Source organism: Sinohyriopsis cumingii, chromosome 15, assembly GCF_028554795.1.
Source record: "Sinohyriopsis cumingii isolate HCF-2022 chromosome 15, ASM2855479v2, whole genome shotgun sequence".
Taxonomy (NCBI): domain Eukaryota; kingdom Metazoa; phylum Mollusca; class Bivalvia; order Unionida; family Unionidae; genus Sinohyriopsis; species Sinohyriopsis cumingii.
In genome coordinates this window covers 100874942-100894389 of record NC_142975.1, presented here as the reverse complement: position 1 = coordinate 100894389, position 19448 = coordinate 100874942, and the positions used below count along the sequence as shown (strand labels likewise).

Sequence of the window (19448 nt, the reverse complement as noted above, 5' to 3'; positions counted from 1 at the left end):
CGATTTAGACCGCAAGACCACTCTGGGCCCCAACTACATCTAGTGTCATAATACTGTTTTGACAACATATAAAAAGATCCCATATAGACTAAATTCTGAGTTTTCACAGTTTAGCAATAAAGATGAAAAAGTTATTTTAATATTCCTCAAAACAGTGATGTCGTGGAAGAATGAAACTGTCCAAAGGAAAGTAAATCACAAATCTTACAAATCTAATTTGCTTTGTGTAATATGGTTAAAAACGAGTTTTGTGCCACTTGTCAGTGGCCATTTATGGGTTCAAGTCACAAGAATGTTAGCCTTATTTTAAATAATTTCATGTTTCAGTTTCCACATTCTTCGATAATTGTTGATTTCATAAATATTGTACCAATTGTTACTTGTCCAGAAACTGATAACATATATGTATATGCTTTAGTCAATTGTATCAGGTTTTATTGCCATGATGCTGGTGTTGTATTTTAAGTCATTGTTTTGCACTTTGTCTGTTGGTGCTTCACAAAATGTAAAAGTGGTTTCTTCAAAAAAATGCCCAGATAAAATTGTTGTTATAGTCGACGAGATCTAACTCTTGCTCACTCTACTTCCTGCATTGAAACAGAAAATTAAAGTTAATTGGTTACTACTAATATGAAAACCACCTGCATACCAACAATGAAAATAATATAAAGTCAGTGACTTTTGAGAAACATACACTGTATAGCATATATGACAGGATAAATGGTCCCTTTAAACACATTTTAAAAATAAATAAGTGAATTATGTCATATAGAAAAGGTACAAGTGAACAACTTGCACATTTATAGTACATGTCAAATATTCTTAACATAATATGTTTCATCAAGATTGAATAATAGCATGCATCGTCAATGGGAGTAAAAAAAAAAGTTGGAAACATAAGGTTTTCTGCTTTATACGGAAACTGATGGAAAATTTAATTGTGTAATTTCTAACTCTAATCCACTAGTTCGGCAGGAATTTGCTTAAGAACAATTTCTACAAATGTGTGCCTATGTAAACTCTTGACCAATATCCAGTATTCATAACATGTGTAAGATAGTTTGCATACTTTATTCTCCTCAAATACTTACAATGTGAATAAACATGTGTAAGGAGTATTTCACATTACATGTTCAAGTAATGTTCTGCCAAGACCGGGCTACTAAAGACCACTCATATGTGTGACTGGCAAAATGATCAAATGGAAAGTATCATTCAAGTCACGTTACAAGGAATATATTAATATTTGTCTTTAGACTAGATAATGACGATGCGTGGTAGATGGTCTGATTTGGCCTCTTATTGTGTTTCAACTGCCACAATACAGCAAATTCATATATAAAATGCTATGGTAGCATATATTTTTATCAATGGGTCAAAATTTGCAGCTCAGTTATAGTCAATACGCTTTACATACATAATGGATGTCGTTAATCTAAGATAATGTTTAGAATTATGTTTAAAAATGCTAACTGAATACGACTAGCAAAAGCTAATATAAAATATTGATATCATTTAAAAGAAAGCAATTCACTAATATTTGTCAACCTGTTTGATTTTGGAAATTACTTTATGTAAAGGTTATACAAGACATACGATAACCTAACTATCAAATTAAAAGAAACTATTTTATCAATTGATTACAATATCATAACATGGGAAATATACCTTCACATATTGACTGACTGCTGATGCAGATATATGTAGTGTCTTCTTTTCTGTCCTCAAAACAAAGATGTCTTTGAAAACAAAAACATCGTAATTTATGTCCCACTTATGTTTGTGCTGCATTTTGCCCTACAGTCTCACCTCTCTGAGGATGAAGTTTCAGAAATGACCAGACAACTAATATCAGATTGCCTTTACGAGAAACCCAATTACTGGATTATAGGACATGAAGGCTATCAAATATCAGCACTATCAGTATCAAGTTCCTGTAATCCAATCGACTATAATTGCTAAAAATACCAGTGTGATGTTATGTGATTCTGCAGTTGTTCCTGTGTAACTGCAAATCACTTGCATGGAGACTTTTCAGATTTTTTTCGAGATATGTATTGATATGTAATTTACCAAGTTAGATGTTCAGGACATTACAACCTCCTTGCATTTATTTTACACATTTGTTAACACTGCAGACATTCTACCCACACAATTTGTGTACCCACACCTTTCACTCTCTCTCTCTCACTCTCCTACTTATGTATTATGAACCTCCAGCATATAAAACTAGACAAAAGTAGTATTCTAAAGCTTTGATGATGTAACTATTATTTTTAAAAACCTTTATTATCTGTATGACCGTTTCTGCGGTCAGCTCTGAGCATATTCACTAATGTTTCTTATTAATAAATGATTATAAGATTTAGTAATTTTTGATTGGTTTTGGTTTTATAAATCAAAACTCCTTTCTCACAAATAGTGGGATTTCTGCAATTACTGAGAAAAAACCTGGTTTAAGCTAGCGTCATATCACTTGTGTACATAAATCATTGATTACCTCTCTATCAAAAATGTATTTATTGTGTAAAAAATATACAAAATTATATAACAATTAATTCATTCTGATGCCACTTTATAAATATTTTTAAATATGTGATTTACATAGGTGATGAACATAAAATTTTAAACATAAATCGTCTAATCTAATATTTTAAGTTCGTTTAATGTATTTTGGTTCGTTAGGAATTGAATAATTGATGCAGCCCTTGTGTGTACAAAAAGATCAGTCCAGAAAATCGGTACCACTGCCACACTCTGATACCGTGTTGATAAACCTCCATACCCACTGAGGAAGAATATTTATTTCATGCTTTGAACAGATTTGTACATCTGTATCTTAACATAGCAATACTTCTGTCCATGAAGAGACCGCACAGGTGGCCTAATGTTTAAAGCGTCCGCCTCGAATGCGGGAGGTCACAGGTTCAAACCCCTGCCGAGTCATACCTAAGACTTATACAAATGTCAGCTGCCTCATTTGGCGCTCAGTATTAAGAGGTTAGTAATAGGACCGGTCTGTCTATTGTCTTGATATTATGTGACTGGGTGGGAGATGATACTCAATGTGTGCGGCATAATGCCCCATTGCTAGACAACACTATAAACTGCCTAACTGCAGACATCGTAGCAATATGACTGAAACATTGTTAAAGCTACGTTACAAATCCAAATCACACACACACACACACACACACACACACACACACACACACACACACACACTGTCAATCAAGTCATTAGAAGCCGAAAGTTCAACAAACTGAGATTTTGCCCAAAACTTATATAGCAATTGTGTACGCGTTTCCAAAGACAAATCAATCTGGTTTTAATTTAAAACTTTTTTAAGTTTTGAAAATCCTCCCAGGTTTTATCAGAGAAAACAAACGTTGAATATATTTGTACTATAAGGAACAATAGCCAATATAATACCCACATGTTTGGAATGAGAAACCTCTTGTACACTTGTTTCTGCTATGTATACATAATGGATAGTTGGGGGCCCTTTTTATATTAGCATTAATTCAGTCTTGTATGTATTAAATGCAACCAGCCAGATCCAGGACCATTCCTGTATCTTTACAAATTAACTAAGTTTATAATTTCAAAAGAGTTATTTTATTTTAAAAAAAGAAATATAAAATTATCAATTAAAATATATTAAAATGAAATGGTTAAGATTCTTTTTTCTATTTCATCATTTAGACTATTCTACTTAAGCCATGTCCCAGCCAAAATCATTACCTCATAATTTTTCACATTTCACAGTATCAACTTTCTTTACTTTGAACACATTATTCACGATATCACACTGAAAAAATTGGAGCTAAGTGTATTTCCCTATGACACACTGAAACAGATAAACTAGACTGGCATAGGCAGGTATCAAGCCCACAATACTTGGATTAAGAGTTCTACACTCTTTCATCTATGCTTAGTCAGTGTATCAAATCAATTTTACGTCATAAACACTGTATATTAAAGTACATAGTATGATAATGATTTCAACAAGTTTCCCAACTGGGTTTAAATTATATCCATAGTTACAAAGTAGGATACTAATAATACATTAAAATGACAACAAACACATTGCAAGCGAAGAAAAATATATATCTGTACCATGTAAAAATAATGATGTGCCTCAAATGATATAACCAATAAAATGGCAGTTAGCAGTTGGAATTACACTGTACTGATCACATAATATATTTATAAATTATATCAAATAATTTAAATGTATATAATAACATATTGTACACATTGTCATAAGATGGGATCTCAATAAAAGCATAATCCAAACTAAAACACTGCATTAGGAGATGTCAAATGGTTTTGTGTAGCAATAAAAGTTGATTTGTGCAAATGTGCCAAGAATTCCAACAGGACAATTTAGGAAAGCAGAAATATTATTAATGTTGAAAAAATTAAAATTGTCATGTCAGTGTTTTTGTGCCACTACTGGGATTGCAGAAGGGCCATTTTGTTTTGCTTATGTCCATAAAAACATTTATCTGTCCTTATATCTGTACATCTGTATGCCCATTCCAAATCCATTTCAGCACAATGGCAAAATAAATATATTGAACAAAGAATTATACAGTTATATGCACTTTGTCATGGTTATAGGTCATTAAAAGATCTTATATTACCTTGATATTGCAGCAGTCTTTCAACTGCTTTTGTAACTTTGTTTGTGACGTTGAACTTTTGATTGCAAGAACGAATACCTCTATTAGACATACCCTCCTGACATTTCCTATCATTTTTACATAAATAAACTCATTTAAATTATAAGATTCCAGTAAATTGCCTGACAAAATTCTCAAAAGAGTTTATTATTATTATTATTAGTAGTAGTAGTAGTAGTAGTAGTAGTAATAGTAGTATTGTTATTCTTACTATTATTATTATTTTTATTACTAATATTATTATTATTCTTATTATTGTTATTATTATTATTATTAGTAGTATTATTAGTAGTATTGTTATTCTTACTATTATTATTATTATTATTATTATTATTATTATTATTATTATTATTATTTCATCTATGTGGAACAAACCGTTTTCCAGCAGTAATAACATTGACATTTTCATAGCCAGCATGGCATCATGGTAGGTAATGATCATCTCTTCCTATAAAATAAGATAAATAAAACTTAAAACTGTAGGATGGTACAAATGTTTTAGTTTATTATAGATTAAAAATAAGAGCATAAACCATGCTGTTACTGGAATTGTCTGACCGCAATTCATGCAGTCCCTACTGAGCAATTTGGTAATTTTGAGTCCATGCCATGAGCATCCGCACATAGGGGCAAGAAGGGTCACTTCCCCTAACCGATGTCACCTCTTAACGTGAATTGGACTCCATTTGTATACTTAATAGCTGACCACTACATTTTTGCCACCCACCCAAACATAACTATGTGGGTGCTCCTGACCCAAACATGCTTAATAGGTTGGTGATGGTGGTACATAACATGTGTACAGCAGGTGTTTAGCAACCAATTGGGACTTTATAAATTTTTTAATATCTGATCAATCTATTTAAACAGAAGAGACAGAGCATGAGAAGAATAAAGTAATGTATTCTGATTTGAAGACAAAAATACTAGATACCAGTATTTTACTGCTTTCCGCAAGTTCAAATAGTGAACTCACTAGTTGTCTACATGATTAGAAAAAAGGGTCAGGATTGTGTGATTATTCCAATTTCATGTTTGCTTTTATTCTCTGCACCCTCTATACAGTAGCATAAATTGCCAGTTGCGTATGTCCATCAGTATGTGTCTTTGTCATTATGTGTGCTTTTGTATGTCCATCCTGAATTGATTTTAGCACAATGGGAATAAACTAAAAAAGCTACAATCATATAATTTCTAATGTTTATTATGTGACATGTTTGGAAGTTTTCGATCGAGTTAAGCATGCGTCCAGTAATTTCGAAGTCGATGAGTTTTGCAATCAATCCTTTGGTCCAGACAAGATCAAAATATTTTTCAACGTCAAATAAGACTGCTATAAGTTGTTCGTCTGATTTTCTTTAGGAGTTGAAAGCTAGTATGGTATCGGCTTCAAGTCTTAAATGTTGGTCTGTGGTTGAGAGCCTCGTACGGAAGCCATATTGATTTTCTGATAGGAGTTTTTTACTTTCTATGTGTGCTTTAATCTGTTGGCTAGGATGGTTTCTATCATATTATATATGTTACTAGTGAGGGAGATGTGATGATATGAGTTAATATTATTAGGTTCGTTACCTGGTTTAGGGATTGGGATGACAGTTGCTTGTTTCCAGCTGAATGGTAGTTTTCCACTTGGCAAAATTAGGTTGAGCAGTTTTATAATGGTTGTTGCAATATTGTTTTGAATATGTTTGTATATGACATATCCAATTTGATCTTTCCAAGGTGAGGTTTCTTTCTTTAGACCTTAGCGCTATTTTCCATTCGTATAGGGTGATTTCGGAATTTAAATGTGAGTTCTTGAACCCTAGGTCTTTAAAGAGGTTAGGAAGTGTGGTTTGAGATTTCTGTCTGTGTTCCTGGAAGTTCCTAGTGTGGTTGGTATTACTCCTACTAGCCGAGAAATGGTTAGCAAGTAGGTTAGCTTTGTCATGGTTGGTTGTAGCATTTTTCAGCTTCGGTGTTAAGTTAATAGCTTTTTCCCGGATAGATTTTATTTTGTCCCAAACTTATTTGGAGTTAGATTTGAGGTTCAATTTGGAGCAGAAGCGTTGCCATGTTTTTTCTTTGGCTAGTTGTATTACCTCTTTAAGGTGATTTTCTTTGTCTTTATATTGGTTGAAATCTATTAAGTGTCTTGTTTGTATATATTTGTTAAGTACATTTTTATATCTATGTGCTTTTTGACATTGATCATCCCACCATGGTATTTATTGTTTAGTTTGATTGTTGTTTTTTTTTTTTTTTTTTTTTTTTTTGTTTTTTTTTTTGGGGGGGGGTATATTTAGGGTAGCTGCATTAATTATAGTATTAATTACATTGTCATGTAATATTGTTATATCTGGATCTTCGGGCTCTTTGGTATTAGTAGCGATTAGGGTGTTTCTAAAGTTATCCCATTCAGTTTTATATCTTCATTTCGGTGGGGCTTCATGGGCGTTGCGCTGAACTGATATTCGGAGGGAGATTATCATTGGGAAATGGCCATACCTAATGTGTTATATTGATCAAGCCTCCAGCTTGTAAGTTGGTCTAGTTTGAGTGTGAATAGAGTAAGATCGATTGCTGATTGGGAGCCATCCTCAGGATTAAGTCGAGTTTTAGACACATCATTGAGTATGGTTCGGTTGGACTCAACAATCCATTCTTCAATTATTTGCCTCTTTTATCCCTTTTAATTTTTCCCCATAGTTCATCGTGAACATTGAAGTTGCCACACATGATTAAGTTTCCAGACTGGTTACTGGAGATTTGTTGATAGGATTCTAAGTTGAGTGGGTTGTCATGGTCCCCCGAGTCATATATGTTGGTATCGTTATATTATTTGAGTTATACGGGTTGAACTTCAATTTTGTTATTGATATTTGGCATTGAGGTCATTAATGTTTCAGATTTTGGCAGGGAGTCTATTAGAACTATTGCAAGTCCTCCTCCTTTTTTCCATTGCTACGAATTTTGAATATACCTGGTGAGTATTCGGAGATTTTGGGTATATACGTCGTATTCTCTGGTAAGTGTGTTTCTTGCGGGGCAGATTATGTCGGGTTTATTGATTGCGTTATGATTTTGTGTATTAATTCAAGTAAGATTTTAGATAGGCACCTGCAATTCCATTGCCAGATAGTAACGATTCTTTTAGTTGTGCTATGCATTAAGATTGGTGGTGGTTGTGGTTATGATCGTGGATTGAGGAGTAATTGTGAGTATAGCATGACAATGTTTGATTGGTGTTCTATTATGTTTTCTAATGTCGGGGGTCTGGTGCTGTTAGATTTAATTATCTCTTTCAATCCATATCTACCATGTGATGATGCTTTGATAATCTTGGTTGGGGGATGCATGACTGGGTTTCTTTATTGTTATGATTTTGAATTTTTGCCTGACTGCATTCCTGCTGATGTGGTTTCAGAGTTTGGTACATTTTGTGTCGGATTAATTTTTTTTGTGGCGGTGGATTTGTAGTTGTTCTGGTTGGAGTTGAGAGATTAGGTGATTTCCTTTTTTTTCAATTGATGGAATTTGTGTTGCTGTTATCAATCGTTCTTTTCTCTTTCGTCTGCCTGATATATCAAATGTTTTGCATTTAAGAGTTCAATTATCAGATTTTCTATGATAATATACGGCATTCACATGCTCTGGGATGGTGTGGTTCTCTGCACTTGGGGCATTTGATAATTCTATTTTTACATGACTCTCTATGTTGGCCCCCGCACCGGCCACATCTATATTTGTATTGACATTTATAGGCGTAGTGTCTCCAATGCCGTCAGTTAGTGCAGCATTTGGGTTTGTTGACAAAAGGTTCTAGTCTGTGTTTTACTCCGAAAGGACCTACTTTTATCAACGTTGTAGTGCTTGTTTTGATACTATAACTGCTTTAGTAGTGGGTAGTCCTTTATGATTTTTAAGCCGGTATGGTGTTTCTATTTTTGCACCATTCTCATTGAGTTTTTTTAAGCAGTGTTTGGTCATTTAATTCTTATTATATCCTTTGAGGGTTAGTACTGCTTTGAAGTTAGTATTTAGGGGTGGCTTGGTAGTTTGGCTGTCTGTTTTGGATTCAGCGGGTTTCTTGCTCTCAGGTTTAGTAGGTATATTTTGTATTTTGTGGTAAATTTAGTTTTTATCTCTAATGAGCATAGGTATTCCTTTTGCAGGAATTTTTTCACTTGGTTGAGCTTGGTGCAGTGAACAATTAGGAAGTCAATGCTTGGTCCAAATAACCTAAATTGCCCACAGTCTGCTCGGGAAAGGGCGCCTATAATGATGTTGTTGCTTAGGTGGAACAGTTGATTATCCTACTGCTTATGTATAAACTTATGTTCCAGTGAATACAATCTTGGTTGTTTCCTGGGAAGAGGATTTGTTAGTACATGTATCCTGTTTCCCAGTTTTGGTTGGAGAGGTGGTGGGTTTTTTCTATAGGAAGATTTCCTTTAACAAAATAGGGTAATTATTACCTGGAGCTGTCTATAGTAAAGGGGTAGCTGGATTTATGTGGTTTACTTTTAGGTGGCTTGCTGTTGGTTCCGTTGCCTTCATTGATTCCTGAGGGGTCTGGGGTTTGGCTCTTGTGTTGTTTTTTTTTCTTTTTTGTGGTTTATTCTTTGAGACATTCTGTTTTCCATTATTGCTTGATCTCGCTGTCCTGAGGGGGTACTAGTTTGCTGTGTAGTTGAAGCTGGAGCTGTTACGTTTAGATTGGTTGCTGTGTCGTTTACATTAGGTTAGTTTAGATGTGGTTCGCTTTGTGTAATAGTTGTTTGGGGTACTTCGCTTATCAGGATTCCAATTGGTGGTTTAGATTGGGGACATTCAAGTAGGTTGTATGTTTGTAGACTTGTTTTGACATCTAACTGTTGGTCCAGTTCGAGAGGGATTTTGCGATTATGTGTTCCAAATATAGTGTGGGTATCTTTATATTCGTTTGTCTGATCAGGGCGCTTGAAGTGAGGTTGTGTCAAGATAATTTATTGAAGCGATTAACATATTTTGTGGGGAGCTGGCAGTGAATGTTAGATTTTTTGGTTTGATTTGTTTTATTGAAGGGCTTAAGCTAGTATCTAGTTCTTCTTTTTGTATTGAGGATATGTTTTCTGTTTGGTTGGTGAGTGACATTTTCCTGACATTGTCAAGTTGCTTATCTTGTTTTGTTTTCTTTCTGGCATTGAGCACCATTTTGTTTGCATACTTGTTTTGAGCCATATTGTCTAGTTGTTTGACTAATTTTTTAATAATGAATTGTTCCTATTAAGGTGAGACCTTTCTATTGTAAATTAATTAGGTTTGGATAGTTATAGATCTAGGTGTAGTTAACGGTGTGTATAGATTGATTTCAATTGAGGATTTTAATTGTAAATTTTGTTTTTTTGCTATTGTCTTATATAATGTCCTATGTAAGTTGGATTGCTTATTAACATTGTACTAAGGTAGAGCTATCAGCAATATGCTGTAGGTATTGATTGAATTTTGTTTTTTTAATTAGATTTTAACTCTCGATTTAATCGTTTATTTTTGCTTAGTGGAGATGATAAAAAAATGGACTTATTTTTTGTTTTAGGATAATGGCGCCAATATAATAAGATTTTTATTGTTAGTAGCGAGTAAACATAAAGATACAAGGGTAGTGTTAACAGTAAGGCTTAACTTATATTGCAATATTACTATCTTACTGTGTGTTCGTATTGTTCCTTTTTTCTAGAGTTCCTTTGTTCTGTGCACTTCCTTTGTTCAAGGATTGGCGGGCTACTTATCTTTTCCTCTTCTTAGTATTATTTCTTTGTTCTTGTTTTCCTGTTCCTTTGTTCTTTGGTAATTGGTGATTGTGGTGGCTGCACTCAGGAGTACTGGTGGTAAGAAAGGCTGGATCACGACAGGTCGAACGAAACCATATAAGCTTTTTCTCATGGGCTTGAGCTCACCCAGGGTACTTCTTCTCTCATCGGTGCCATTTGTACCGGGTCTCAAATATTTACTTCCCTCCAGCCGGCATTTTCTGCCCAAATATCATTGCTTTATTTGCTCGGTACTGTACTTTTCAATTAAAGCAAGTCAAAATATGTTTTAGTACATGTAATTAGACAACAATTCCTCATAACCCTTGCTGAAACACGTTTGCTTGATATTCAGACATGACATCTTTCTCGACTTTCACAACTTTTTTTATTTGAGCTGGTACTAGCGATTTCGATTGCTAGTCGCACGAGCATACCAAATCTCACAACCGTAATTTTAATATATTGTAGAAAAAAATAAATGAAGGTCGTATACTGGTTGTAATACAAATGCAAAAACGAAAGAGCACACAGTTCTCTATATTTATTCTGAGACCAACTTCTGGAGTTTTGTTGTATCACGTGGCTACAAAGTTGACAGGTGCTCTCTCACGTGTGCAGCATACGAAGCAGGAAACCAAACTACTATGCTTGTTGAATTAGACTGGCTAAGTTTCTTCTAGTTTTTCTCGAAATAAATATGTTGAGAATTATATTTTTTTCTGGTTTTAACAAAAGGTATCATACTTTCATTTAATATAATTGAAATTTATTACAACGACACTTAAAAGGAGTTGTTGTTGATATCACGTGATTATTGGACTTCCGATGCCGTTGAGTGCGAGTTGTTAAGCTATGTGACTATTAGTGCAAATGGCGAGTACCGGGTCAGGTTACATCTATGCCGAGTTTCGTATAGTCTGTCAGCGGATTAAAGACATAACGATTATAATACTTGCCCATGTATCAATACAGGTTTTGTGACTGGTTTACTGAACTGCAAGAAGACAAGTTGATTTTACAACAAAATGCAGTCCTCGTTTATACAACAATATCTAATTTTGAAGGGTTTTTGTCAAAACTTAAATCAACCCTTTTTTGTTTGTAAATGTCTTTAAATGATGGAATTTTTAACCAAATTATCTCAAGGGGTTTATGTTGGTTGATAAATCAGTCTTGTTTGAGATGGTATTGGCATACATACATTTCGGGTTAAACCTTTTTCGTTACAAGATAAGATTCTAATGCTTTGCATTTATTGTTATTTTTTCATACTGTGATAGGAAATGTTTACTTTGCATGACATGCACATATATTGGTCTGGAATTCTTTACAATTAAAGGTTTGAAAGGAAACACAACAATTTATGCTCTTCATGTTGTTTCCATGTAGCAACATAATATAGGACAGCAAAGTCAAGTTAGACTTTGTATTCTATACATTAAAATGACCTGAACTGCCTAATTATAGGAATATAGTCAGATTTGTTTTATGTGACTCATTTTGTGGTTTTGTACAGGATCATATTTCCCGACATATGTTTTGGACAGTCTTGAAAGAGAAACATCTTTTGTCAGATGTGGAAAATGCATGTTTTATAATCCAAATTGTTCTTTAGCTCCATTTAGTAATGGTCATATGTTAACCTTGACAACATTAATTTCATCCTGAAGAAAACCTGGTAAAGACCTGACCATTTAAGTTTAGAAAAGCGTGGGAACCACGTACATATATGCTGGCACCACATTCATGCAAATACCATGAGTATTGGGTATGCACCAGAACACGTTATTTTATGCTTATTAAATCGTTGAGAATATTACAACTATTCCCCATGTCATATATACAAATGTTCTGTACACTAATTTTTTTCCCTAAATTATTTATTTTACTCAAAAATATGACTTTCGTCTTGCAGCTCCTCCAGTGATACTTAAGATTCCCAAGATTGTACCAGGTGGTATTGGAAGAATCATTGCCATTCAGCTAGATTATTATTCTAACACAGATGCTGGTCATGTGACCCTGCAACACTCAAACACAAGTAAAGAATACAAAGCATACAGTGTTGTGGAGATTGAAACAGACAACCTTCCAGTGTACAAATATTATGTTCCAGCCAAGGTTTTCAGAGCAAATTTCAATATCAGCATTAGCAGCCAGGAAGACTTTGGGAACTACACAATTAATGTCACCAACAGCATTGGATTTAATGAAGTTACATTGGAAATAAAACCAGAGAGTAAGTTTCACATGAAATTTGAATTGAGTTCTTTGGATTTATAGTTAAATAGAACAATATTTCAAGAAACTGGAACATTTATGTACATGCAATATCCCCCATCATATGGGATCCACTCTAGATTAGATCTAATATTTAACCAAGCGGGAAAATGGTGTGAGGCAGTGAGCATTACATATGTATGTATGCACTGTATGTATGCATATATTCCAGACATGATTTTTCTCCAATTTTAAAGCAGAATTCCGCTTTTTCTCTGACTTTAAACGGATTTTTCTTAATACAGTCCGATTTGTATCATCTCCGATCCAGTTTTTTAAAAATGGTCTGCCCGTTCCCATTCCTCAACGATCCTTGTATATTGTTTGTTCCATATATTAGTTATCACAATACTATCGTAAAGAGTTTTCTGATTGGTCAAAGGTTTAAATTCATCCATTGAATCTTTGTGTATTGGAAGCTGGTGGCAATGAAAAGAAGAAGCATGCGTGCAAAATGTGGAGTCCCGCGTTGTTGAGAGAGACCATGACACGAGAAGTTTAGATAAAGATTATAAAACATATAGAAATGAGAATGGCTAGAGCGAAAAGTTGACGAAAATTTAACTATCAGTCTATAAGGCAACTTAATGCAAGATGACTGGCATTTTGTTACCTATGCAATAAAGATCTGAAATACGTGAATTGTGTTTGGAACGGTACCTACAAAAGAAGCTGCATAGGAAAAAATATTGTAGCTCAGAAGGCATCTAGAAAAAGTTCAATTAATTACTATAAGAAGAAAGATTTCTTACATGAGAAAACAGGTTTAGCCTTTTGTCAGAATATGCCGCACTGCATGTCGCCAATACAAGTACCAGCTTGAAAGGGAAAAGGCTATAATTCAGAAGGAAACGGAACGCTTGCACATTGAGCTAAAAAAACAAAAAAAAAGTCATAGGTGACAAAAAGTAAGGCTAAACAAAATCTTTGCCAAAGCCACAAAAGAACTCGACTGGCATATCAACAAGCTGTGTCCAATGGAGAAAAAGACAAGTGAATGTGTGGGATTATTTGTTTATAGTTGATGTACTTGGGTTTTTATTTACAGATTTGTTATGAATAGAGAGAAGCATAATATATTTGCTGCAAACATTGGGAAATTATAATGACTTAATTATGATGTGAACACTGACCTGCACATCAAATAACTTCAGTGTCAATTGCATCGGCGAACTAATTCGTGTGACTATAAATAATGTGAAATTATTGAAGTCAATTTGAACATTATTTTGTAAGTTTATTAGTTTTCAAATGATTATTTGGTTCATTTTGTGATCATATGTTTCACCAGGAGCAGTTTTTATGAGTGTAGAATGCGTTTTTGACCAGTGACATTCGACCCCCTGGACTTCCAGATTCGGGTCCCTGGCGTTTGAGACCCCGTTGGGGGAGGACCCTTAAATCCCCTTAAAATGTATCAGTTTTTGTATGGAAGACCAAAATCATGTATGATATTCTCTATTACACTTTAACACAATGGTCAAAAGTAGTGAATGAAGGCTGTTTCGGGACAATGGAAATCCCAGTCAAAAAGGACGTGGGCGCGATTAGGAGTAATGTGAATTTAACATGGGAACATACAGGACCGGTAATTTGGATACAATTCGACTTTAACATGGGAATATTTGGCCTGTGTAGGGACAACAATATTGGGTTTGCATATGGACAATAAGAATTGAACAGAGATAACACAGACAACATACAACATCCAAACACAAACAACTATACAACATACTAAACAGAATTGGGCAAGGAAGCAAATCTTTTCAAGCAAGGCATATGAGGTGCCCTGGAAAGGGCTATTGGTTTCTTCTATTTTCTCCAGTTCTTCCAACATTTCCTCAGTTTCTCAATTATTCCTTTCTTCTTTTTCTTTTTCTCTGTCATCCAGTCAGGATGGCCCATCAATCTAAATTTCTCCTGCACATTCAGTTTTCATTTAGTCTGTCAAACACCTCTTATTTCGTTCTGTTTTATTTGTCCTTTCTTTCCTTAGACCAAATGTCTTTTATCTACTTCACTTCTTCCATCACTTTGCTCATTAGTTCTTCTGCTTCTCCAGCCCCCACATCACAAACGACCACTCTGTCAAATTCAATATCTCTTCTAAAAAACACCTTACTTTCATCACATTATCAAGGGTCTCCTTCATTGTGCCCATCTAACATATGTTGGTTGGATAAAGCGTCGTAACGTTTCGGTTTCCTATTTTACCATGCCCTGGACCAGACCCTTGGCTACTTTCAGACTGGTCACTTGCCTATTCACAAAGTCTTTGGTAACTGGATATTCCCATTCATGTTGTACCCTTTCAACCACATACATGACATCCACCATCCAACTGTCCTTTAACTTATTTAATAACTATATCACCATCTCCGTTTATTCAATGTTGAATGGCGCGAACGACGACCGCTTTGACTTGATATGTGTCAAGCACGGATGTGAAGGAAAACATCCCCTACACTCACTTCTCATATTATCTACTATGCATACACACGAGAAGGAGAAAACAACAAATCATTACTATAATATCCACAAACCACAAATATACTATCTAAACTCGGGAAGGAGAAATAACAAAACCAAAATATGCTGTCCACACACAGGAACGAGAAAAACTAACTACAAACATACTATCAACACATATGTGAGGAGCAACACACCAAACCTAAATATACTATCCATACACACGAGAATGATAACAAATAAACCCTTACTATACTATCCACAAGCCACAAATATACCATCTAGACACGGGAAGGAGAAATAACAAACCAAAATATACTATCCACAGATGAGGAGAAAAACAAGCCCATACTATACTATCTACGAAACCATAATATTCTATCCACACACGGGAAGGAGGAAATAAACAAACCCACATACATCCACACAGAAGGGAAAGGAAAAAACCACACAATCTACTATTTACACAAACGTACGCGAACGCTTACAAACCCAACCAATCTACTATCAACACTAGCGTATGCTCACTTATACAAACACACAATCTACTATTCACACAAACGTACGTGAGCTCATACAAACACACACACACACACAATTCTATCAGTAAAGGAGTGAGTGTTTATAATCACACTACTCAACATTCACACAAATTGGCAACTTGAATAGTCTCTTTTCTAAATTTGTGGATAGCCCTGAGAAGGGCTGTTTTTTTGAGCTTCATATGCACTTGTTAGAGATTACATCTCCCAGGCCGTGCCCCCACACACAGTCTACTACAGTCGTTCTCCCAATTCACCATTGTAGCTTGTAGCGCTGAGGGAGGTTGATTTGTTTCACTCTCCCAGAAACACCCACTTTTTACTTACAAACACTAACTGCATTCACATTTTACTTACACACACTAATTACAATCACAAACTCACTGACTATTTGACAAGCTATGGAAACAGAAGTGCTTATAGACACATTTCTAACAAAGTCAAAGAAACGAAGTGATTATAGACACAATTCTAAAGAAGGTAAATAGACACACTTATATTTATTTCCAGCTTACTAACATATTATTGGCACTTGAATTAGTATCTCTTTTCTAGAGTATTGAATAATCCCGAAAATGGCTGTTTTTTGTGGACGAGGAGCTATGTCAATCCTGTATTGTCTAAGATTGCGTTCCCGTCTAGCCGTAGGCTTTCCATAGGGTATGTTTCTTAAGAAAGAGAATTATAATTCTTTGGTGTCCTCACAGCAGTCAGCAAAACCTCTGTATGATTCCTGCTGCTGCTGCTCTCTCTGCTGTTTCTGAAAATTGTATTTCTCCATCCATTCTTCTTTCTCTTTCTTTATTTCCTCTCTGAAGAGCTCTTCTATCAGGTCTTCTGTAACTTTCAACATTCTGACATTCTCCATTTCTGCAGGCTTCGGTATCAGGCTTTGCCTGACACGATGTAAATTTCAATTAGCTTCGTTCAGCTTGGCTAGTCTTTAGCACGTCTTGATAGGAGAATGAGTCAACAATGGATGGTCAGACTGGAGACTACCCCGCTTTATATTATTCAAGCGCGGACGCGATAAAAAACATACCTACACTGTTTAATGTCGGAATGCTAGGATTTGAGGGAGAGGGATAGAAAGAAGTCGAAGAGCATGGTTCATCATAAAAATGACAAACAAACTACTGACTCATTTTTTCAAAACACAACATTTATATTCATATAACTAACAAGCAACAATCAACACATTTTTACATTAACAATCAAGTAAACTAACAAAGTGTTTCAAATAACATTCTAATTTGACATGGTTGACAACATTGTGAACTGAAGTTAGACTTCCACTGTTGGAAGTCATTGGACCATTAATTTAAGCTACGTTTTCTAGCTAAAGACACAATATAACATAATGTTCACAAAACCATCGATTTACTTCGTTATCATTTCTAGAAGAGTGACGATCAAAATAAGTCACTAAATGCTCCAAAGAATATCCATAACGGCGTTGATGAAGAAAATACACACAATATTGTCAACACACCATGGAATCTGTGCCTTGTACTTTCACATTATTGAATCGTGTTGTCTGAGCATTTCTTCTCATAAAGTCGATGATGTCATCTTCCAAAGGTGGCAATCCATATGAATCAAAATACTCCACACAACGTTATTTAGGAAAGTAGACGGATACCCAGTGGGTTCCTGTGAGATGACTGTCGTCCGTGTTGATGATGGAAGCTTGATGGTCTTGAGGTTTGCGATGAGACTGTTCATCTTTACCAAACACGATATATTCCATGAAGCAGTGTACGAACTGTAGTTCAAAAGGTAATAAAGTTCACAGGCATCCATTTTTATATTGATTTTGTTGTTTTTGTCTTCTTGTTTTTTCTTCACAGGTAATGATAAGTGATCAGTGCAATCCTGCATTTTTGAAAATGTCTGACAAGTAACTGTTTCTTCGTTTCGTCTCTGCACTCTAATCAAAAAGAGCTTCGACGTAATGGATCTCTAGAGACATCAGTGGAAGAGAGGGATTTTCACCGAAGTCTTTATACCACTGATGCAACACGGCTTTTCCGAGATGGAACTACAAGCTTTGTCCAGATACTGATCCAATTTTTCTTCTTAACTCAACAGCAGACAGTTATCGTGTTGAATTTGACTGGCATGATCGTTTTGACATCGACAGCAATCTTTCTTGATCAATTTCGTAATTGTTTTCTGCCAGGTGTTCTGCAAAACAGGAGACTAAATGTTTTTCTTGTTCCAGCCATCTAGACTTCATCACTAAATCCTCTTCAACTTTGTTTTGGGGTTCTGCTTTCAAGGAATCCTTCCATTCCATTTCCATAGATTCTACACTATTTAAGTAGGATTGCAATCTTCCATAGCTTGTACCTGTCTAGAATGACTTCTCTTAAACTGTTGATTTATATGTGTTATCAAATTCGGCATACAGGATGACATTCACCATCTCAGGTAGAGGTGTAGCAAACTGAAGTTCTACTTGAATCGGGCTAAATTTTAAAGGGGTGGAAATGTCCCTCGTCGCTCCCTTGGTCTAAGTAAAATCAAAAGCCCACAAAGTGTAGCCTCCATCATAATCTTCGTACGCTATGCCGTGACTCCTGTTGGTCTTCAGCTGTCCCGTGACTTCGTACAGGGACAAGTACAGTCTCAAATAATTCTTCCTGGCAAAAAGGCAGGTTCAGAAAGGTCTGTTCACAAGGTCTTGCCATTGCGACTGACCTCAATTTTAGACACGGCTAAGTGCAGAAAGTTGAAAGGAATTTTATTGTGGGCTCCGTTGAAGCCTGAATTCTCGACGATATCAAGGATTACACGTTTGTTAGCTGTTCTTGCAATTGATGATCTTTAATCATGGATCGCTGACCCTTGGGAATGGTGAAGGTTTTCACTTCCACGCATTATATCGGATACATAGCGGTTGTTTTGCTCAAAGTGTGACTGATGTCATTTCTCACTTCAGGCAACACTTCCACGCGTCGCACATATAGTCTGGCTTTTGGATGATCGTTTGTTAACCGGCAGCATCAGCCAACAAATGGAAAGCGATACTGCTAAGATTCAGTCTTAAGCGGACAGACTCGCTGTTCAGCAAATACACGTCCAAATGCAAACGATCAATTAGTTCTAAAATCTGTCCATCTTTAAATGTTTTCAGTCGCTGCTCAAATCCATCATTGTAATCTAATATTATGTCAATCTTGTCCGCTTCATCTGGTTTACATTGCACGCAGGCATCCAGATGAGTGTCCTTAGCATCTATTCCATACTTCAAGAGATTTTCCAGGTAAATATGATAAGGGTAAGTATCCATGCTGATGATGACTAGTTTGTTATTCAAGTACAAGTCCACTCAGCTAAACAATGAACACATGAATTTATTGATGGGAGCTACTTTCCCATCGAGATCTATATTACCTCCATTCTTAATCTAGAATGTTGACTTTGATGAACAAGTAGCTGCTATTCAGATCGATGCAATATACGGGCTGTCCTTTGATTTCAAACTCTATGGGTGCTGAATCTGTCAAAGAGAAGACTGGGTAAATTTGACCCATTGGGATTATTGCATCGTCATCATGGTTGGTGGCCTGGCAAACAGATCCAGTTGCGACTTGGAACAGGCACAAGACTCTCCGTGAATCATTTTGTCTCTCTATATGTTTAATAACCAAAAATATCTAATCCACCGACGGTCCTTCTTTTCGCACTCT

The 19448-nt window shown here is 35.4% G+C and overlaps 1 protein-coding gene across 1 annotated transcript in view; it reads left to right on the top strand.

Moving 5' to 3' along the window:
- LOC149782388 (nephrin-like) overlaps positions 1-19448 on the top strand; it is a 95312-nt gene that overhangs the window by 27908 nt on the left and 47956 nt on the right. Inside the window, exon 14 of the mRNA XM_089933777.1 lies at positions 12378-12701. Coding sequence (XP_089789903.1) covers positions 12378-12701 — 324 coding nt within the window. The remainder of the gene's footprint in view (positions 1-12377; positions 12702-19448) is intronic.